At 40.5% G+C, this 22908-nt stretch overlaps 1 protein-coding gene across 1 annotated transcript in view; it reads left to right on the top strand.

The window, feature by feature from the left end:
- ankef1a (ankyrin repeat and EF-hand domain containing 1a) overlaps positions 1-22908 on the top strand; it is a 51083-nt gene that overhangs the window by 26970 nt on the left and 1205 nt on the right. The window contains exons 4-9 of the mRNA XM_063055097.1: positions 2645-2794; positions 7222-7345; positions 14283-15105; positions 16155-16381; positions 18786-18967; positions 21529-21657. Of these exons, the coding sequence (XP_062911167.1) occupies positions 2645-2794; positions 7222-7345; positions 14283-15105; positions 16155-16381; positions 18786-18967; positions 21529-21657 (1635 nt within the window). The remainder of the gene's footprint in view (positions 1-2644; positions 2795-7221; positions 7346-14282; positions 15106-16154; positions 16382-18785; positions 18968-21528; positions 21658-22908) is intronic.

The raw sequence follows: 22908 nt of genomic DNA on the forward strand, positions 1-22908 counted from the left end.
CTAATGCAGGCAAGTGGGAAGAGTGTAGATAGATAAAACAGTCTGCATGGATGTGGTAGGCCTGATAACCTTTGTGACACAAGGATTCTCCAATTCCTTAGCTGATTTATAGACTAGATGGACCTTCCTTATCCCAAAATTGAAAATTTTTTAACTCAATTACTGATGCTAAGTATTTTTTTTGCACACTACAAACAGGTATCTCAGGCATATTTTTACAGTTGTGATGTTATAAACTTCAACAGAGTTCCAATTTAACCATGTGGTGACTCCTATCATCCAGTTGCTTCAGTTCCTACTTTCTATTTCTGACCTTGTTGCAGCAATCCTCACCAGCCTTTGAAACTTTAGCTTGAGCTGTAATGTTCAGCTACAGGAGCAGGAGATGTACAAGATTGCAGAGGTGGAGGGATCCAGGGAAGGACAGTGCAGTGTAAATTAAGGATAGAATAAGTAGGAGGACTGAATGGATAGGAGGGGGAGGAAGAGAGTTAGTTTTTAACTTGAGGGTTTTAAAGCTTAACAAATATGACGCAATTCTTCCCTCCTACCCGAAAGCAAGTTGAGATTTAATTTAAATCTCTGAATCTGAAATTATAGTGTTTCTTGGCCTTGTAAGTCATGCTCTGTCATTTACCAGAAAGGGTATATTTCTCCTATTTAGTTCTCCTAGACGAAACATGAATATCAAGAATTTAGAGCTCAAGTAAGAGTTCAGAACAGAAATCATTCCTTTAAAATGTAGGCAGATCAGAATAAAGTTTTCAAAGTACCTGTTTCTAGTAAGCATAGTTCTTTGCATTCTGGGGAATTAGCCCTGGTATCCTCATGGAAAACACACAGGGTAGACTTACTGTAATTTCACTCCCATGCTAGGGGTTTGCACCAAGAAACACTTTGTGAAGTTTTGGGCCCATTATCTTGCAAGGATTGATGGCCTCCGTGAATGCATTTCAGAAATGTATTCCATTTTCCCATCTTCAAGAAAATTGATGGAAGCTAGAAAGGAGATAGAATAATTCACCTTCTAGTATTTACTTGTATGGGAACTGGTCATCTTTCACCAGAAAAAGCCAGTCTATGTTTTTACAATGAATAGAACTGATGCCTCACAGTGCCAGAGACCCAGACCCAATCCTGACCTCGGATGCTGACATGCAGGTTCCTTCTGTGACCATGTGGCTTCTTCTGGCTGCCCTGGTTCCTCCACCAAAGACATGGAAGTTGGTGGATCAGTTGGCCCTCTTATTGTCTAAATTAAGAATATAGTTAAGGATTAGAATCTGGGGTTAGTGGTTTAGAATCTCAGAATATTAAAAAATGAGATAAATGCAGGATTAGTGCAAATGTATGTTGGCGGTATGGATTTGATGGGCCAAAGAGGCTGTTTTTATGCTGTGTTATGCTGTGTTCCATTCAATGTTCTTTAACCAAATTTATAAAGGTGAAGTGCTGGATGCACATAATCATGTACAGTTGTTTCGAGCAGGAGGAGGAATTAGCAGCTGCAGCTGATATGCAAAATAATAATCATTTCTAATTTTGTAGTTAGTTTGTAATTGGAAACTAAAGCCCCAGACTTCGGAAGGCCGCAAGGCCTAGAGGCCTAAACTTAACCCCAATCTTAAACACTGTCTCTAAACTTTGTATTAGGTTGGGTGAGTGTGGAAGGCAGGCAGGAGGGTTAATAGTTTGCGGGAAAGAGTTTGAAGGTTGAGAGTTGATGAAGTGCATTTTACAGATGTTACACACTGTGATGGTGGTGGAGAGAGTAAATGGCAGATCAATGCTCTGGTTGCTCCTGAATCTTGTCAAGTTTCTTGGGAATTGCTTAACATGTACTTATTCAAGCAAGCGGGGAGTAATTATGTCGCACCCATGATGTGTGCCATGTAGATGGTGGAAAGGGATTCCAGGTTCAGGAGGCAAATGCATATCTAACCTGCATATGTCAGCACTATTCTTACATGGTCAGTACATTTAAGTTCTTTGTTATAAGTGAAGGGATTTTCTGATCAAAGTACAGTACCATTGAATGTCTGCGAGAGCAAGGATCAGAATCTACTCAAATGATAAAGATGACCTTTGTATGCTTTCAGTTTTAGGAACATCAGAAAAGCTACACAATTCTATTTGCAGTGTTAGCTGGTGCAGTGGAGAGTATTGTGAAGGTCTTTAAATTCTACATGGGCTTTCTTGATCTCTTGTCATTCCTGTGGTTTAAATCCAGCAAAATTCTCACCTGGAAAATGTGTAGGTAGTTGTTTAAAGCCATTCTTGGCATTTCCTAGGGGAATCATTCTCAACTAATGCAGTAGGCTGGGAAACCCATGTGGAACGCCCAGATACATTTTTTTGAGGGATATATAAGATAAGTTTTCCAGGTTTATCAGCATCCTATTCCATTTGTTGGCATTCTGAGGAGCCACGTCACTGATTATAATTCATGGAAATACCTACCTGAAATTTAATTGGTCTTCATACACTATCAATGATAAGTTAATGCAACAATGATACACCTCATGATAAGTGGTTTAGTGTAATCTGTTCCACGCAAGCCGTATACTGCAAGTGACAAAGTTGAACTTCCTTTGTTGATTGAGCTTGATATTCCAATCTTTTCACCTTTTGCATGCTTCCACAGGCAACGGGCCATACAGCGTTAATGGAAGCATCCAGAGAAGGTGCCGTTGACGTTGTGCGCGCTATCCTGGAGAAAGGCTGCGAGGTTAATCTTCTACAAAAGGATCGGTACAATGCTGCACATTTTGCTGCCCAGGGGGGATTCCTTGAGGTACAAAAATCAAAACGTTATAAGCATCTGCTGTGTAAGTTTAGTCATTGAATCAACTGTGTTGCATTTTTCTTGGTATCAGAATAAAATTGTAAAAATTGTAAGGCTTTTTAATAAGCATTAGCTTCCGTCTAAACTTCAAACTAAGTTAAATACATGCTATTTTAATGTTGTATTATTGAATGCAGGAAGCTGAAGTAATTCAAGTGGCACCGAACCATAAAAACATTGCTTAGAAACCTGGTAATTAACCATCAAGTCAAGCCTGATATTTTTCTTCACATGAACTAGTTCCATTAATCTCCTGCGATCTTCCTATGCTCTTTAATATCCCTTGTTGAAACTATTGAAAGCTGTTTTTAAGTAATCTATCATCTCTGCTTCAAAGACAACTTAAAGTAAAGAACTGAATGTTCCAGCCATGAATTTTTAAAAGCCTGCCAGGGGTGTCTTGCACACTCTATACAAAGTCAAGCATTGAGTTAAATTCTTCTGCGGTTTGCAAGAGCACAAGTGAGGTTTCCCTATTCATCAGAAATAGAGTTCTTTGGGAGCTGAGGCTGTAGAATGACTGCCTTGCACAGCAAGTAACCCCAGTTCAAGAAAATTGGTGGGAGCTAGAAGAATCAGAATCAGGTTTATTACCACTGGCATGTGCCATGAAATTTGTTAACATGACAGCAGCAGTACAATGCAATGCATGATACTACAGAAAGAAAAATGAATAGATCAATTACAGTAAATATGTATGTACTGTATATTGAAAAGTTTAAAATACTCCAAACTCAGAAATAATATCTATTTTTTTTTAAACGAGGTAGCATTCCTGGGTTCAATGTCCATTTTGGAATCGTATGGCAGAGGGGAAGAAGCTGTTCCTGAATCGCTGAGTGTGTGCCTTCAGGCTTCTGTACCTCCTACCTGATGGTAACAATGAGAAGGGGGCACGTCCTGCATGATGAGGTCCTTAATGATAGATGTTGCCTTTCCAAAGCACCACTCCTTGAAGATGTCTTGGATACTATGGAGGCTAGCACCCATAAAGGAGCTGACTAATTTTACAACTTTCTGTAGCTTCTTTCGGTCCTGTGCAATAGCGCCCCCCCCCCACCACCCCCAATGCCAAACTGTGATGCAGACTGTCAAAATGCTCTCCATGGTACGCCTGTAGCAGTTTTCAAGTGTTTTAGTTGGCAAGCCAAATCTCTTCAAACTCCTAATGAAATGTAGCTGCTGTCTTGCCTTCTTTATAGCTGCTTCAATCTGTTGGGACCAGGTTAGATCCACAGAGATCTTGACACCCAGAAATTTGAAATTGCTCATTCTCTCCACTTCTGATCCCTCTATGAGGATTGGTTTGTGTTCCCTTGACTTACCCTGCCTGAAGTCCACTCTTTCATCTTACTGACTTTGAGTGCAATGTTGTTGCTGCGACACCACTCAACTAGTTGGTATATCTCACTCCTGTACACCCTCTCTTCTCCATCTGAGATTTTACCAACAATGGTTGTATCATCAGCAAATTTATAGATGGTGTACCCATACAGTCATGGGTATAGAGCAGTGGGCTAAGCACACTCCCCCCTGAGGTGCACCAGTGTTGATTGTCAGCGAGGAGGGGATATTATCACTAGTCCACACAGATTGTGCTCTTCCAATTAGGAAGTCAAGGATCCAATTGCAGAGGGAGGTACAGCGGCCCAGGTTCTGGAGCTTATCGATCAGGACTGTGGGAAAGATGGTATTAAGCACTGAGCTATAGTCAACGAACAGCATCCTGACATAGGTGTTTGTACTGTTCAGGTCATCTAAGGCTATGTGAAGAGCCATTCAGATGGTGTCTGCCATAGGCATAAGAGGACTGAGCAGGCGAAAGTGGAATGCCCCCTTGAACCTATTCTAGTGTTTGGCTGAAAACTGTTTGACCCACCGTGCAATAATTTCTGTTGATTTCCTTTATGTCCAAAAATTTATGATTCTCATCACTGAATATAGTGACTTACAGTAAACACTACCTGGCATGTGCTGGATTGGACAACTGTCTGGTGTTGTCTCTCGGTTGACTCAGCCACTTATTGAAACATGCTGGATAGTAAAATGAGAAGTAACAATGTTTTTATTAGAAATAAACTACAGCTTTCAAGAATAGAGAATTCCAAAGTTTTACAACCCTCTGAGTGACGGATTTTCTCTTCACCTTCTTTCATTGTCTTAGAGCACTTTAAGGCAGAGATGAGGAGGTGGTTCTAATCAGCAGGTTGTGAATCTTTGGAATTCCCTATGCCAGTGATCTGTTAAGGTCCAATCTATGAATCCATCTAAGAAAGAACAGGCATTTTCCTTAGGAGAGTCAAGAGTTAAGACAATTAGCTGGGAAGTGGAATTTGAGGCCAGTATCAGATAAGCCGTCATCTATTAAAGGACAGAGCAGGCTTTAGGGATTGGCTGACTCACTCTGCTCAATTATGTTCTTTTGTAAATAGCCAATCTTTCAACCTGAAACTGTCATCCCTAGTTCTAGGCTGTCTTTTTCCTAGAGGAAAATCTAAGCATCGAGTCCATAAGCTCATTAGCATTAATTCTTCCGACGGCAGAAACATTTATCAAGTGGGGCAGGGGAGGAGGGGATGGGGCTTCATGATGGAAGATGCCACTACCTACTGGAATGAGATAATTCAAACTCTCAGAGTAAGCGAGAGTTTATTCATCTCTGAAATGAAGTCAAAATTTACTGGAAACACTCAGCAGGTCAGGCAGCCAGTGTGAGAAGAGAAACAGAGATAATGATTCAGATTGAAGACACTTTGTAGAAACTAGGAAAGTGAGAAAAGGAGCTCAATTCAAGTTGATGTATGACTCTGTGAATCTAGGAAGATGACAGAACACTTAGCAGATCAAGCATCTTTGGGGAAAAAGAAAGTTAAAGTTGCATGTCAAAGATCCTTTGTCAGAACCAACACAGGGAAAACTTAAATTAAATTTGAAATTGTAGAGGGAGGAGTGTAAAGGATAAAGGAACTATCTCTAATAAGGTTATCATACTGATAGACTTCATTTAAAATTGATTGCTAATGTGGATACTGGGAGAGAAAGTAAACAAAAGGACATGCAAAAGCTATGAAATTGAGGTCAGATCTGTTGCATAGAACAGTTGGAAATGGCCAGCAGATCATGCAGCACCAATCTCTGTGGTCCCTGCAGAATCCACTAGTCACAGCCTGCCAATCTGAGAAGGATCTACTTATTCCAACCCTGTTTTCCGTCAGATAACCAACCCTCAAATCATATCAGCATATTACCCCATTTCTGTGTGCTCTAATGCCAGTGACCAACTTTGCTGGAATATCAATATCCTTAGAGAAGTCAAAATAGTCCGTTCCTATGGTTACCTCTAATCAGCTCAATTAGTCACATCCTCAAAGAACTCCAACAACAGTTAAAACAAGATTTTCCATTCATAAATCCATGGCTCTGTTCAATGCTATTGTTCTTTTCAAAGTGTAGATTTGTCAATACCAAGATACTATATGTCAATAAATATACAATAAAGACTATTTGTTTTATATTTTCAGTTGAGATGGAAGCTTCCAGGAATAGAAAGGGAATTATCCACATTGGAATGAACCCTCTAAGGCACTCTTTGAATGATTTTCTCTCTCTTTACGATCTCCAGAAAGCACTCTTTGATTTTTTGAGCACAGTTTGAGTATTGAGCTATCTGCTGTGGCATTGAAGTTGCCTGTGAGGTGTCCGACTGTGAGTGGGGTGGCTCTTCACTTATAGCTAACTACAGAGCTCAGCAGGCTGTGCTGCTTCTCCCTTTTATAGAGTCACAGAGTTATAGAGAACTATCAGAACAAAATCTGGCTCTTTGTCCCATCTGGTCTGTGCCAAACTCTTATTCTGCCTAGTTACAAAGCCCTCCATACCCCTCACACCATTGTGCTTATCTCAATTTCTCTTAAATGTTGAGATTGAACCTGCATCCACCACTTCCGCTGGCAGGTTGTTCCACACTTGCACCACTCTCTGAGTGAAGAAGATCCCCCTCTGGATCTGCTTAAGTATTTCATCTTTCGCCCTAACCTCTAGTTCTAGTCTCACCCTTCCGCAGTGGAAAAAGCCTGCTTGCGTTTCCCTTCCCTACTTTCTGGACTCCAGTTTATGTTAGGAGACATTCAGTCATGCATTGCTTGACAATTGAAGTCATCAGCTGCTCTGAGAAAATGCCCGATGCACTTCCATGGATCCCAACTGGACAGGCTCCATACAATTTTACCGCTGGTATGACTTGGAAACGATTGCTGACGTAGTTTACTCCAGGTTGTATCGTTTTCAGATTCATAGCACCGAAGGAGTAAAAGGTTTTGATCCATTGGCTCAATAAATGAAACTGGCAGTTTATTAATATGTTTATTTTATTTTAGGTCCTTCGAGCTTTAGTTGCTTATGACTGCGATATCAATGTTATCAACATGGATGGAAACTCTCCTTTACACCTTGCAGCAATGGGAGGATTTGCTGACTGTGCCAAGTTTCTGGCACAACGAGGTACAGTTACGAAGCCTATGAGGCAAGCAGATGCTTCCCACAGATACTTCTGGCTTAGTGTATTTTCCAAATTACATCTATTTACATCTAATAGAGTTATGGCAAAAGTTGAAGGCTTCCAATTGTCTAATGTATGTCATTTTACAATGTTAAAGGTGTTAGATAAATGCTGATTTTTTTTGTATTATATAATGTGCAGTATATTTATTAGACTCATTGCAGCTGCATTTCGTTACTGCTCTAAAATTTGGCCTTAGTCGCCTTGCACCTATTGATGTGTAGCTCACATTTAAAGTTTCCAAGACAAGCCAATTTTAATGACTGAACTTGCTTTAATATCTGAAACTGACCTCTTGCTAAAAAATCTGCCGAGATCAACTTTGTAAGAAGATGAGAGCTCATAAGGATTAGGCCAATGCATTAGTGGTAGTTCTTTGAAAGAACCTTCCAATTAGTCTTCCACTTTTCTGCTCGTTCTCCATAGCAGCTTTTCAAGCATTTTTTTGCATCCCGCTCTGAAATTATCATTGGATCTTCCTCCACCGGTATATATATAGGAGTTGCAACAGGACTGGGAACTGAAGACCCTAAAGAAACAGTCCTTGATGTGTGGTAACTAGCTGAAGGAGTGTGGGGGTTGTAATGATGTGAAGTTTAGTAGTCACAAGGATTAATTCCCAGGCAACAGAGAAACGCTCCTGTTCCTTCAAGGTATTCAAAGGCATCCTGTGAGTTCTAAAAGGCATCAGAAGCCTTTGGTTCCATTGGTTGCTTACAGCCTTGCTTCTCTAGCAACACACAAAATGGAGAAATGCAGCAGCTCAGGCAACATGTATGGAGAGGTATAAACAATTGATATTTCAGTTTGAGACCTTTCATAAGGACTTCAGCAAGGAGGCACAGGTGAGTAGCAACTAAGAACAGGTTAAGTTTTTTTAATGTATTCTAGTCACCTAAAAATAGGAAATTACGGCACACTAAATAGAGTAAGGGTGCAGGATCAGGTGACGTGTTGTAGCTGTGTGATGTGGGAATTGGTGAACTCCATTGTGGTTATTCTGACTTTGGCAGTTGGCAAATGTTAAGAGTCCATCATTAAGGAGGAGATTTCAGAATACTTGGAGGCATATGATCAAGTAGGCCGAAGTCAGCATGGTCTCCTTATGGGAAAATCATGCGTGAAAAATCATTTGGAGTTCTTTGAGGAAATAACATAAAGGATAGACAGTCAGTAGATGTTGTTTACTTGGATTTTCAGAAGGCTGTTTACAAGATACCAAAAATGAGACTGGTTAACAAGATAAGAGCCCATGATACAGGAAAGATTCAGACTGACTGACTGGCAGAAGGCAAAGGATAGGAATAATGGGGTCCTTTTACGATTGTCTACCAGTGACAAGAGGTATTCCACAAGGGTTGATGTTAGGACCACATCTTTTCATGTTATATGTCCATGATTTGAATGACAAAATTGACGGCTTTGTGGACAATACAAAGATAGGTGGAAGAGTGAGTATTGTTGAGGAGCAGCGTGTCTGCAAAAGGACTTGGACAGATTAGGATAGTCATAGTCATAGTCATACTTTATTGATCCCGGGGGGAAATTGGTTTTCGTTACAATTGCACCATAAATAATAAATAGTAATAGAACCATAAATGATGGGCGAAGAAGTGGTAGATGGAATATAGTGAAACACGTGTGTGGTCATGCACCTTGGTAGAAGAAATAAGGGTGTAGAGTATTTTCCAATTGGGCAGTGAATTCAGAAATCAGAAGTGCAATGGGACCTAAAGGTTACCTTGAGTTGATAGTAAGGAAGGCAAGTGCATTGTCAGCACTCATTTCAAGAGGACTAGAATATAAAAGCAAGAAAATAATGCTGAGACTCTAAAAGGCCCTGGTCATACCACAATTGGAGTATTGTAAGCAATTTCAGACCCCATATCTAAGAAAGGATGTGCTGACGTTGGAGAGGGTCCAGAGGATGTTTATGAGGCTGATCCCTGGAATGAAAGGGTTAATATATTAGCATTTGGTGGCTTGGGCCTGTACTCAGTGGAGGTTAGAGGAATGAGTGGGGAATCTCATTGAAACCTACTGAATATGGAAGGGCTCAGATAGAAGAGTGGATGTAGAGAGGATGTTTCCAATAGCGGGAGAGCCTAGAACAGAGGACACAGCAGAATACCAGGATGTCCCTTTAGAAGAAGAGGAATTTCTTTAGCCAGAGGATCATGAACCTGTGGAACTCATTGCCATAGATGGAGGACCAAGTTATTGGGTATATTTAAAATGAAGGTTAATGGATACTTAATTAGTCAGGATGTCAAAGGTTATGGAGAAAAGGTAGTAGAATGAGTTTGAGAGAGAAAATAAGTCATCCATGATCAGATGATAGAGGCTAATTCTCCTATGTCTCATCATCTTATGGAAATGGGGAATGGAAGGTTATAGAGCTTCCTTTCTATGGCTATTGACAAGCTTGGAACACGCCCAATGTCTAAATGTCCTCCTTCTTATGAATCCACTTACCTATCCAGATAGAGTCAATATTTGGCAACTTTTTGAGTACTGTATCAGCTTTAAACCTGGAACTATGGCTGTTGTCAAGAATGCCAGAAAAACAAAAACACAAGAGATTCCGCAGATGCTGGAAGTCCATAGCAACACACACACAAAGTGCTGAAGGAACTCAACAGGTCAGGCAGCATCAAAGGAGATGAATAAGCAAACAATATTTCAGGCTGAGATTCTTCATCAGGACTGGAAAGGAGGGCGAAGAAGCCACAATAAGAAGATGGGTTGGGAAGGGACCTCCACCTCCTCTAAAGGGATGGCCTTCTATTCTGCTGCGTCCCCTATACCGGGATCATACTCATAAACATCATCTGGGCCCTCGTCAATGCAAGCAGATCCTTTCTTAGAAATTGGGTCCAAAATTGCTCACAACACTCTAATTGTAGGCGGACTGTCAGTATTACATCCTTGCTTTATATTCTAGCCCTCTTGAAATGAATGCTAACATTGCATTGCCCTCCTTACTGCCAACTCAAGTGGACCTTTAGAGAATCCTGCACTTGCACTCCTAAGTTCCTTTGCTCTTCCAATTTCTGAATTTGTTGCCCAATTAGAAAATAGTCTACAATTTTTTTTCTTCTACTAAGGTGCATGATCTTACACTTCTTCCACTGTATTCCATCTGCCACTTCATTGTGCATCCTCCTAATCTGTCCAAGAGCCTCTGCAGACTCCCTGCTCCCTCAACACTACCTGCCCCTCCACCTGTCTTTGTATCATCTGCAAACATGGCCTCAAAGCTATCAATTCTGTCCTCCAAATCGTTGACACGTAACGTGAAAAGAAGTGGTCCCAATACCACTCCTGTGGAACACAACTAGGCATCGGCAGCCCACCAGAATAGACCCCCTTAACTCCGATACTTTGTCTCCTGACAGACAGCCAACCTTCTTCCATTCTGGTATCTTCCCTGTAATACCATGGGCTCGTATCTTATTAAGCAGCCTCACGTGCAGCACCTTGTCAAAGACCTTTGAAAATCCATGTAAATGCATCCGCTGCCTCTCCTTTGTCTATCCTGCCTGTTATTTCCTCAAAGAATTCCAACAGATTTATTAGGCAAGTTTTCCTCTCAAGGAAACTATGCTGTCTTTGGCCTACTTTATTGTGTGCCTCCAAATAACTTGAAATCTCAATCTTAATAATGGATTGTAACATAAGACACAGGAGTGGAATTAGAGGCCACTCGACCCATTGAGTTTGCTCTGCAATTCCATTATGGCTGATTTATTATCCCTCCCAGCCCCACTTCCCTGCATTCTCCCCCTAACCTTTGACACTAAGTAACCAAGAACCTATCGAACTTCACTTTAAATATACTGAATGACCTGGCCTCCACAGCCATCCATGGCAATGAATTCTGCAGATTCACCACCCTCTGGCTAAAGAAATTCCTTCACATCTCTGGTCTAAATAGCCATCCCTCTATTCTGAGACTGTTCCCTCTGGTCCTCAACATGGCTAGTGCAGGAAACATCCTCTTCAAATCCACTCTATCTAGGCCTTTCAACATTCAATCGTTTTAAATTAGATTCCACCCCCCCCCATTCTTCTAACCTCCAGCGAGTAAAAGCCCAGAGTCATCAAATATTAATGTTCTGCATACATTAACCCTTTCATTCCCAGAATCATTCTCATGAACCACTGTGGACCCTCTCCAATGCCAGCACATCTTTTCTTAGATAAGGGGCCCAAGACTGCTCACAATACTCTAAGTGTTTTCTGACCAATACCTTGTAAAAGCCTCAGCATCACATCCTACTCTTTTATTCTACATAGAAACATAGAAAACCTACAGCACAATACAGGTCCTTCGGCCCACAAAGTTGTGCTGAACATGTCCCTACCTTAGAAATTACTAGGCTTACACATAGCCCTCTATTTTTCTAAGCTCCATGTACTTATCAAAAAGTCTCTTAAAAGACCGTATCGCATTCGCCTCCACTACCATTGCTGGCAGCACCATTCCACGCACTCACCACTCTCTGAGTAAAAAGCTTATCCCTGACTCTCCTCTGTACCTACTCCCCAGCACCTGAAACCTGTGTCCTCTTGTGGCAACCATTTCAGCCCTAGGAAAAAGCCTCTGACTATCCATACGATCAATGCCTCTCATCATCTTATACACCTCTATCAGGTCACCTCTCATCCTCTGTCACCCCAAGGAGAAAAAGCAGAGTTCAATCAACCTATTCTCATAAGTCATGCTCCCCAATCTAGGCAACATCCTTGGAAATCTCCTCATATTTGACCTACCAAAATGAACCACTTCACACTTATCTGGGTTGAACTCCATCTGCCACTTCTCAGCCCAGTTTTGCATCCTATGTTTAAAGTTCCGAGTCCTCTTGAAACAAATGCTAACATTGTATTTACTTTTCTTACCACCAACTCAATGTACAATTTAACCTTTAGGGAATCCTGCACAAGGACTCCCAAGTTCCTTTGCAACTCTGATTTTTGAATTTTCTCCCCATTTAGAAAATAGTCTACACCTTTATTCCTTCTGCCAAAGTGTAGACCATACACTTCCCAATACTATATTCCATCTGCCACTTCTTTGCCCATTCTCCCAATCTGTCTAAGACCTTCAGCAGACACCTTGTTTGATCAACACTACCTGCCTCTCCATGTATCTTTGTATCATCTGCAAACTTGGCTACGAAATCATCAATTCTGTCATCAAAGTCATTGACATAGAACGTGAAAAGAAGTGGTCCCCATACAGTCTGCTGCAGAACGCCTATGCCTGCTTGCCAAAGGCTCCTGAGATAAAGCCTCAGACTACAGACTCCGACACTGGTCCACTTACACACTGACCACACCCAACATGGTTTGGTGATCTTGGCCTTATTGCCAACCATTGAAATCGGGTTAACTACAATGGAGTCCACCAGCTCCCATATCATACAGCTACGACACGTCACCTGATCCTGCAATCCTACTCTATTTATTTAGTTGTAATTTGTTTCTTTTTAGGTAACTACTATATTACCAGTTCTTACCAGCTATTCACCTGTGCCTGTGTACTGAAGGCTCTCAAGCCAAAGCCTCAGACCTCAGATTCCTACTCTGGTTCACTTATAGATGACCATCCAAAGATGGCCTTGGGGACTTCTCCTTGCCGAAGCCTCAGTTCCCCACTCCAACAATAGCTGTTTCCACAATGGCATGAATCCACATCGTTCTGCTTCCTTCACCTCCCCAGGTGGTTACCAGAGGTTCCTGAGCAATGAATGTTTTCTCTTTCTCAGCCTCAGCTGCCTAACTCAGAGCCATTCAATCTGGAACGTGTTGTACTGCTTGGTGGAAGCCGATTCAATAGCAAGGCAATTGAATGAACACTTGCATGAGGAGTCTCATTGAGGTTCCGAGTTTCCAGTTATTTTGCCATAGTACTGGGTCATGGTTTTATCAGATAGGGGCTTCTTAGATCATTGTGGCTCAGTAATGCTTTGAGCAATTTCCCTGATTAGTCCCATTTTCATGTTTTTTTTCCCACAATTGACCTTCAATTCTGGTCCCTATTTAGCTTCGTTCTTATTAAGTGGCCTGCTTCAACACCTCCCACATTCTATTATTTCCAAAGTAGATTAAAAACAATCCCCAGTCAATATTTTTTTCCATTTAAGTACTGTGGCTCAGGTGTAGTTTTGTACATTATAATGGCAAGAAAAATATAATGGCAGCACCTCAGGTTTATATGCTTCAATTCCCAAAATGCACCACCTTAGAAAGTGGGAGGGATTGAAGAAGGTCATTTATTGGGGACTTAGGAGTAGCAACAGGACTGGGAACTGGTGACCCTAAAGAAATAGTCCTTGATGTGTGGTAACTCGCTGAAGGAATTTGAGGTTGCAGTGATGTGAAGTTTAGTAGTCCCAAGGATCTCTTCCCGGAGAGCAGAGGAGCAGTCCTGTTCCTTCCAGGTGTTCAGAGACATCCTGTGAGCGCTGAACAACATCATAGACCTTTGGTTCCTGTGGTTGCTTCCAGCCTTGCTTGTCTGGCAACACAAACAAAATGAAGGAACTCAGCAGCTCAGGCAGCATCATTTATTCATGGTATTTTAAGTCATTGAAGTACAGTGGCTCAGGTGTAGTTTTGTGAGTTATAATGGTGGGAAACTTTTGCAGCACCTCAGTTTTATGTACTTCAATTCCCAAAATGCATCACCTTAGTGTATATTTCTTAAATATGTTTAACACGGTCAACAACATTGAATTGTCGAGTCAGAACATATTGTTCCTCATTGTCATGATGGAACTGGAAGAGAGAAACAAGGCAATATATCTGGAAGTTTACCACAATGCAAAGCTTGTAATTCTTCTTCTAACTTTTTTTTTCTCTCTCTCTCAGGGAGCAATCCCAAAGTAAAAAATTTACAGTTAAAAACTCCTAGGGCTGCAGGCAAAGCACTTGGCTTTAAAGCTGTGTCGAAAGAGCTACGCAAGGCAGAACGACTCTACAATAAGTATTCCAAACCCGGTGTGAAAAATCCAAGTCCACCCTGGGCCATCCATTTCTATGACTGGTCTCTGTACCATGAAAATACTCTCCGGAATGTTTTTGCAACAATGGACAGAGGGGATGGCACGCTTACCCGAGAGGATTTCGCTGCAATTTTGCTGGAAAGGAATGCACCAATAAATGAAGAGAATGTCAGTACATTAATAGCAGCACTTGACAAATCTCGTACTGGAATTATTGATGTCAATGAATTCTTCCAAGGTACTAAATACCTTGAAAAGATTTACCTTATGTCTTCATATGAACCAAAGAAGAAAAAGGGAAAGAAAGGCAGAAAAGGCAAGAAAGGCAAGCTGAATATACCAATACCAATCTGCACAGTTCCAGAAGAATATATGATTCGACGTGAAGATGGAGGTCCACCAGAATTTATGATAGAACTATTTAAGAATTTCACTGACACAAATCGATTTACCCGTGATAAGCCACCAGAACATCCACTGCAGGATGATTCTTCATGGTACTTAGAAAAACCAGAGAAAGTGTTCACGAGCATTAACTATGCAGCAAAAGCTGATGATATGCAGTCTTTAAAGAAAGCATTTTATCTGGGAATACCAGTCAATGTGCAGGACAAATATTTTACAACACCACTTATGGCAGCGTGTGCAGATGGCAATTTTACACTTGCCAAGTACCTTGTGGAAGCAAAGTAAGTTTCTTTTCCAGCTGACATTGAAAATGTCTAAATTTATTTTCATCAATCTTGTGTATATTTTTCTGCAAACTAGTTTAAAACTTTGTAGCGAATTCAGGAGCGAAAAGTGGTCAGCCAATTGCACTGTCATCTCTCACCTTATAGAGTACAGACAATAGGGTTGTAGCTGACCATGTATTTCATGTCATTTGGTATCAGTCTAGAGTTCCTGGCAATGGCACAGCATGCAGAGTTCCAGAGAGCTCCACATGCTTGATTGCAGGAGAATTAATTAGAAACATAGCACAATACAGGCCCTTCGGCCCACAAAGCTGTGCCGAACATGTACTTGCATTGGAAATTACCGAGGGTTACCCATAATTGATCACATTGGATCGAGTGGAAGGTATTCAAAACTTATTCTGTTGGTTTAAAGTTGTTTTCTCCTGGTGGGATCTCCTGCAAGGCTGTGACAGGCAAGTAGCCACTGTTTCTTCCCCTCCTCATTTCCTTTGGAGCCAAAATGTAATGCTGCAAGCTTGCCAATATTACGCTAATAAACCAAATTCCAGGAAAGCATCTGACATCATTTCAGTTCATTGCTCAAAATTTACCCTGCACTTGTACTGTTTTACAAAATGCATGATACTGTAATTACACCTTGCCTTCTTCATAATGAATCTTTGTCTAACTGGAAGTAAATATTTGGAGCTGTTTGCAAAATTAAACACTTGACTTCAGTCAGCCAAAACCCCCTAAAAGGAACAAAAATAAATTACATTTAATAAATATTTACTATTGTCCTCACGAAGTAAAGCATTAAAAGAAGTTGACCTGCATCATTATTTGTATCATTGAGGACTTATGAATCAACAATTGTAACTCTGTTTTTCATGTTAGCAGGCCCTGGGGTTTATTGTCTATCACCAGAATGATAGAAAAGAGAACATTATTAATGTCTTGTTAAATATATCACTTGGAATAAGCATACACAAAATAAATCAATAGCTCCATTTGAAATACCTCTATAATGCATATTCTTACAATGTCTTGTGCATTTCTAGGGCTAATGTAAATGCATACGACAATTTAATGTGGACACCCCTTCACCATGCATGCCATGCAGGACAGCTGGACATCGTGGAACTGCTAGTGAAGGCTGGTGCATCAGTAAATGCAGTCTCCATCAATGGAGCCACACCTTTAATGAGGGCAATAGAAAGCTGCAGACTGGATTGTGTGAAATATTTGATTAGCCAAGGTGCAAATGTTGAACTGGAGAACTCTAAAGGTAGGCTGGAACTGTGCGACGTGTTTGGCAAATGATATACTGCAAAAGTAGAAATATTTCTACTAACTACACCTGTCTAGATTTTAACTTGCAATAATGGAGCAAAATAGTCGTTGGTATGTCAGATGCCTTGTATCTAAGCTGGTTTTTACTTCTAGCACACGTCTGAGATAATTCAAAGGTTTGTTGACCTATTATGAACTACAGTTAACTGGCTGATATCCCCAGAAATTTAGAATAACTGAAGAAGCATTTAAGAAGATCATCCTTCATAACTCAAAATGGAGCAAGTTTCTTTTTCATTGTTTATTTCTATGGCACCAGTGATGTTCTCTTTCCCTCTTTGGTTCCAAGCGCTAAATAAAAATAATGCTCATTCGATGTAAATAAAGAATTAGTTGTACTTTATCTTTGCAGCATCAAGATGCCCCAGTGTTCATGCCAACTCTAAGCCATCATTGTTGTGGCTCAGATGCTATTGTGGAACTAAGGCACAGTAATAGAAAGACCTTGCATTCTGTGCAAGGGAGAAACTTCTGAAAGTGTCTGAAGTGAGAAATCAAGACTTATCATCCCAGATCACTTTGAATTAAAGTTTCCATAGTTGTTTCCTTAAGACAGCTGGTTGTTTATTAATTTATTGTGATAGAGCATGAAATAGGTCCTTCCAGCCCTTCAAGCTACGCTGCCCAGCAATCCTCCAATTTAATCCTAGCTTAATCAATTTATAATGACCAATTAACCTACCAACTGGTATCTTTGGACTGTGGAAGGAAACCGGAGCACCCAGAGAAATCCCACACGGTCACAGGGAGGACGTACAAACTGCTTACAGGCAGCGGCAGGAATTGAAGCCAGATCACCTGCACTGTAAAGCATTATGCTAACCACTACATTACAGTGCAGTCCCATTAATAGAGCAATTTATTCCATGTCCCTTTCTCTCAACTGACAGAAGTGTTACTGGGCAGTTTACCATTCACTGCAATAGCCCATAACTTGAGCTCATGCAATGATGATTTTTCATAAAACTTTGCAGATGCTGCAAGTTTAAAATAAATAGATGTGCTTGTCATTCTCAACACATCAGGAAGTGTATATAGAAGGAGAAGCAGAGTTGGCACTGTGCCTTCCATTAAAGTGTAGACATATTCCCTAAACATATACATTTCCTGTCTTGTTTTATTTCAGTAATATCACAGTTCAAATGCAAACTCCCTGTTCGATCAAGCATGCAGCGGTTCTTCCAAGAGAGCCTAATGGTGGTGTGATAGATTGTAATGTGATAGATCTGAGAATGGCTATAGAAATGTACCAGATTCCACAAAGCCTTGCCCTACTACAACCGACTCCGCCTGCTCTGTCCCGCCCCCTCCAAGTAAAAAAGATAGAGGATGTATTTTTTTTACCCTCAACCAGAATTTAGTTTGGAATTTACACAGCACAGATACCTGGTGAATTCCACTTGTGCTTCAGACTCCAGCAAAATTTGTCCTGTTTACCGTCCGCTCCTATGCCTCAGCTGAGGAGATTTCAGCAGTTATTCATGAAAGAAAAATCTTGAGTTACTGACAAGCATTGTCAGTCACAGTTTTTTTTTCGAAATTGGATATTCCAGCCCAGCTCCTTAAAATCCTGAAGTAATGTAAACTGTAACCATCGGGAGATGCCTAAGACATTGGTGAGCAGGATATACAACAATTTTGGAAATTATATATTGAAAGTAAGAGTAAAGAAAACACCTTTACTTTGTTCTTTCTGCCTTATTTGGGTTTTTTTTGGATAATCAATGGCAATAATGCCTATATGTACTAACAGAAAATAAGATAATTTTGCTCACAACAAGCTTTGACTTGCTGCTCACTGCATCAATATTTGCTGTAAGCATTGTTATTAAGAGAGGTTTTAACATGAACATTGGAAAAAGAAGATCTGCATTGCTGATGTGTTTTGATGAAACATTAATTTGTGGCGTTGTATGCAGTCAAGAGCTAAAAATCCCCATGGCAATGTGAAGTTGTTCCAGTATTCTTGTAAATATTTATATCCCGTAAACCAACTTTTTGAAGAATGATTAACAATTTATCTCATTGATGTTTTTGCATGCCTTACTATCTGTAAATTCACTCTCATGTTTGTCTACACCAGTGTCTAATTTTTGAAGTACTTATTAGGCTTTGAAATATTCCTTGGTACCATGAGGAAACGAGGGACTAATGTATATTTTGTCCAGTTTTTCATTGTCTTTTTGTTACTTCTAAAGCCATATTTTTGCTTTATGCTCAGTTGCTTCTGGTGCTGTGGTGGAAATGTTTTCAATACCGGTAAATGATAGTTTCTGTATGCTTTGAACATCTTGACAATATCACATTACATCAAAAACTATTTTTTTCATTATAACTAGGGCAAAATGCTTTGGATATTGCAAATGCCTATGCTGACTTAAGGATAATTGAAGTGGTCAAAGCCAAGGTGGATAGTCTTCCAAAGAAGGAGAAGCCAAAAGGCAAAGGAGGAAAAGGAGCAAAAGGGGAAAGTGCAGCTTCTTCAAGGCCTCAGACCACTGCAGCTTTGGGTGGAGAAACGGTAGGCAACACATTTTCTGTCTTGCCTATGAAGTCTTTCCAGTAGCATGTTTTTTTTTATGAATTTGGAGCCAGTTTTTTATTAATTGGTAAGTGTGAAAATAAAGAGCACAAACCTGGCCTTGGTCCTGATGCTTACTACGGGACGATGCTCACCAATGCTTTACAGGCTTTACTAATGCATGTGGAAGCTACAGGGGTTACAGCACCAGGGTGGGTGTCTGAGAGCCACATTCTGGGTCCCTGCCTGGGCAGCTACCAGGAAAGGTTACCTTTCTGCTTGATGTGGGATGATGGGCATAGAGAGTTACCCCCACAAAATCAGGATTGTCAGCCCTCTGATTCCATGCTAAGCACAAACCAGCTATTAACGCTAACCCTCTATTCACCCTCATTGATACCATTTTCCCCACATTGTGTTTGTGAGGAAGTTATCGGGCAGGGGGTGGGGGTGGGTTGTTGGGTATGAAATTAAGTAGAGATTTCAGTTCTAAAAGTATTGCAGTTGCAAAACTGTAAAGGCTGCAACCTATTTCTTGAGGGCCCCAGAAATCATTCTGACCATGTCTACCATTCAGAGTTGAGAATCCCAGAAATTTCGGAAGGGTCATGCCAGATGAAAGTTCGCTGGATCAGTGAAAGTTAAAGCTCTTATTTGATTACATTAAGGGGTAAATCATTTTCTTTGTGGCAGAGATTTGTTTGATGAATTCTCTGAAACTCCTGAAGTCAATGCTGAACAGAATGAGTGATGCTTCTTCAGACCACTGTGGGCACCCCTCCCTTCAGCAAGGAATTAACACAGTTGGAGGGTAAAAATGTTGCAAAATCTAAACACAAGGGATGTACATAGCACATACAGTTTTCAGGTTATTGGGTTATTTGAAACATTGGCACAGATCCTAGGAGACAGGAATGAGATTAAGTCATCTGGCCCTCAGGCCTACCTGACCACTCATTAAAATCATGGTTGTCCATCTCTGTACCACTATCTCCATTTTCCTTCACTCCCTTCATATCCAGAAACCTAACAATCTCTGTTTTGAATGAACTCATCAAACGTGTTATGATAGATCTTCGGAGCAGAGAACTCCAAAGGTCTAGGGTGCTCTGCGTGAAGAAATTTCTGCTCATTTCAGCACTAAATAAACAACCCCTCATTCTGAGGTTGTGATCCCTGGTTCCTGAACTCCTTAAACAGAGGAAATACCCTGTCCATCTCCATCCTGCCAAACCTTGAAAGAATTTTGTTTTTTGTTGGTGACAAGGGGACATAACGATTTCATTACATTAAGATTTGGAAGGCTCTGGCATGGATTCTTTTAGTCTGGCTTTCAGGCTGGGGGCTTTTCAAATGGATTTATGGTATCCAGCAATTTAATCTAACAGGTGATCAACCAATTTATTTTAAAAATTGGAAGTATAACTAAAATAAAATATAACTTAAAAATAAAAATAAACCTCATAATTTTAAACACGAGATCTTGTAGATGTTGGAGATCTTGAGCAACACACACAAAATGCTGGAGAAACTCAACAACTCTGGCAGCATCTGTGGAAGGGAATAAACAGTTGATGTTTCTGGCCGATACCCTTCATCAGGACTCGAAGCCAGAATAAAATTGGGGGGGGGGGTGGAGGAGTACAAGATGGCCGGTGGCAGATGGGGGAGGAGGTGTTTGGTTGGGGGAGGTATTAGGCAGAAGAAGTAAAGGGCAGAAGGAGGAGGGATCTGGTAGGGAAGGACAGTGGACTATAAAAGAAAGGAAAAAAGAGACACCAGAGGATGATGACGGGCAGGTGAGTAGAAGAGAAAGTTTGAGAAGGAAATCAGAGTAGGAGGGGCAGAAGTTACTGTAAGTTAGAGGAATTGATGTTCATGCCAACAGGTTGGAGTTGTTGCTCCTCCACCTTGAGTGTGGCATCATCGTACTCATAGAGGAGACCATGTATTGACATGTTGGAATGATTTTGCAAAATCAAATTCAAATAGGTTTGAGAGAATTAAACCCCATACATGTAAACAGTTCTTCAGGGCCAGATAGATTGTTCACCAGTAAAGTTGATGTAGTATATTTTTACAAATCAGATTCGTAAGACTTAATTTTTTGATTGTCTAGGAGCAAGAATTGAGGGTAATGTTTATGTTGGCCGATTGTACTTGAAGCATTATAAAAAAGCAGGGAATCACTGAGTGGATTTCTATTTCCACTTGCACATGCTCAAAAAGTTGCTGTCAGTTTCAAAAAATACTGATAATGAATGCTGGTGTCATTACAATTCCATGCCCAAGTCCATTTTCCTCTAAAAGACACTGCATACTTTATGGCTCCAAGAGATACTGCTGTTCAAAGTTTGTAAATCCTATAACATATAACGACTCTAGGTTTCAATGAGTTGAGAATAAATGTAACTGCAGCTCTCTGCTCCTAGCAAAATATGGCTTAATGCTGTGGATGTACATGATCTTCTGGCTAATATTGAATATTTTATGGTTGGTGAAGTCCCACTCAAAATAAATGTCAATCTTTCACTCAACACAGTTTTCTCTAACAAATACAGGTTTCAATACAGCATCCCACAGCAAGAACCCCAAAGAGTGAAACCCACAGGGAGAGCATAGCACATAAAAGTGAAATGTTAAATAGTGGAGTGGCCAAGAAAGTGGACATAACCTTTGTACCAAAAAGTGTAAGTACAAGATCTGCAAAGCTGTATTTTTTAACACATTTAAGACTATTAAATCTCCTAAAGCTGGCATACAACCTCAGATTCTTAGTGGATCTACTGTGGCAGATAATTGAATAGTTGGAGCTTGCAAAAGAAATCAAATGTTAATGTGTTTACCACGAACTCCCCACTAAAGTCCACAGAAAGATTTAAGGCAATTTGGCTTCAATTTTTGGGAAGACAAACTGCAAATGCTGTTAAATTTTTGCAAACTAAATGTCTGAAAATTATTGAATGAATCCTGCACTCTCAGATTTATTGAACGAATCCTGCAAGTGTAATCTCTTGAGGTCAGCATAGCTTTGCAATTAACCCATCAACAGGCCCACCATTTTTTGTCAGCTGGTTCAGGTTTTATTTTGGGGAAGAGCAGGTTGGAAAATATGCTTATTAATGCATTCAATATGTGGAAGAACAGCCGAATGGAACACACTGTTTATCTTGGGGATAAACCCAAGAACAGAACTTATTCATCCCTCAAAGCTTTGGTTGGTAAAATGGAGGTTGAAAGACATAATGAAAAGCCAACAGATACAGATTCCCTGAAATATCATAGGTGACTGGTGGAGTTGAGGCCTACATTAGAGCTCAACAGGAATTTAGGAACAGCAGTGGGATATTAAATAGCAGCAAATCTCTTTCTGGGTTACTGTGGAAGGGATTTTAACTCATTCCAGCAGAAACTGGGCAATAGCTGTGAAAATGTCAGAAGTACACTTGCCACTCTTTCCTCTCTTTCCATACAACATAGAAGGAAGCCATCAGGTCTCCGACTGTAAAAGCAATCCACAAATTTTATGTCTGCACTTATTCAACTGTAAGTTATTCTCCTGCTTCGACTCATATATACCCATTAACAATCCACCCTCAAATCTCCCACCAGCCACTTACAGTGTAATTTGCAGTGTGACAAATCCACTGGAACAAGGTAATGGATGAGTTATTTGGAAAATGTGAAAAACTTCACATTTATAATACATTAACACATTAAGCTCATAACATTGCTGGTGGCTCTTTATTGGCCAGTCAGCCCAATTCACCTATTCTTCACCTGCAAGTGCTTGTCCAATCCCTTCTCGAAAGTTTAGTTTCCACCACTCTTACAAGTCACAACTACTTTTGTGTAAAATATGTTTTCCTTTGTATCCCCAATGTACCTTTTATCTATTGAGGCCCACCATTGGTCAGGTTGGCCATGGATGTTGCATCCCA

Source organism: Mobula hypostoma, chromosome 8, assembly GCF_963921235.1.
Source record: "Mobula hypostoma chromosome 8, sMobHyp1.1, whole genome shotgun sequence".
Classification (NCBI taxonomy): Eukaryota; Metazoa; Chordata; class Chondrichthyes; order Myliobatiformes; family Myliobatidae; genus Mobula; species Mobula hypostoma.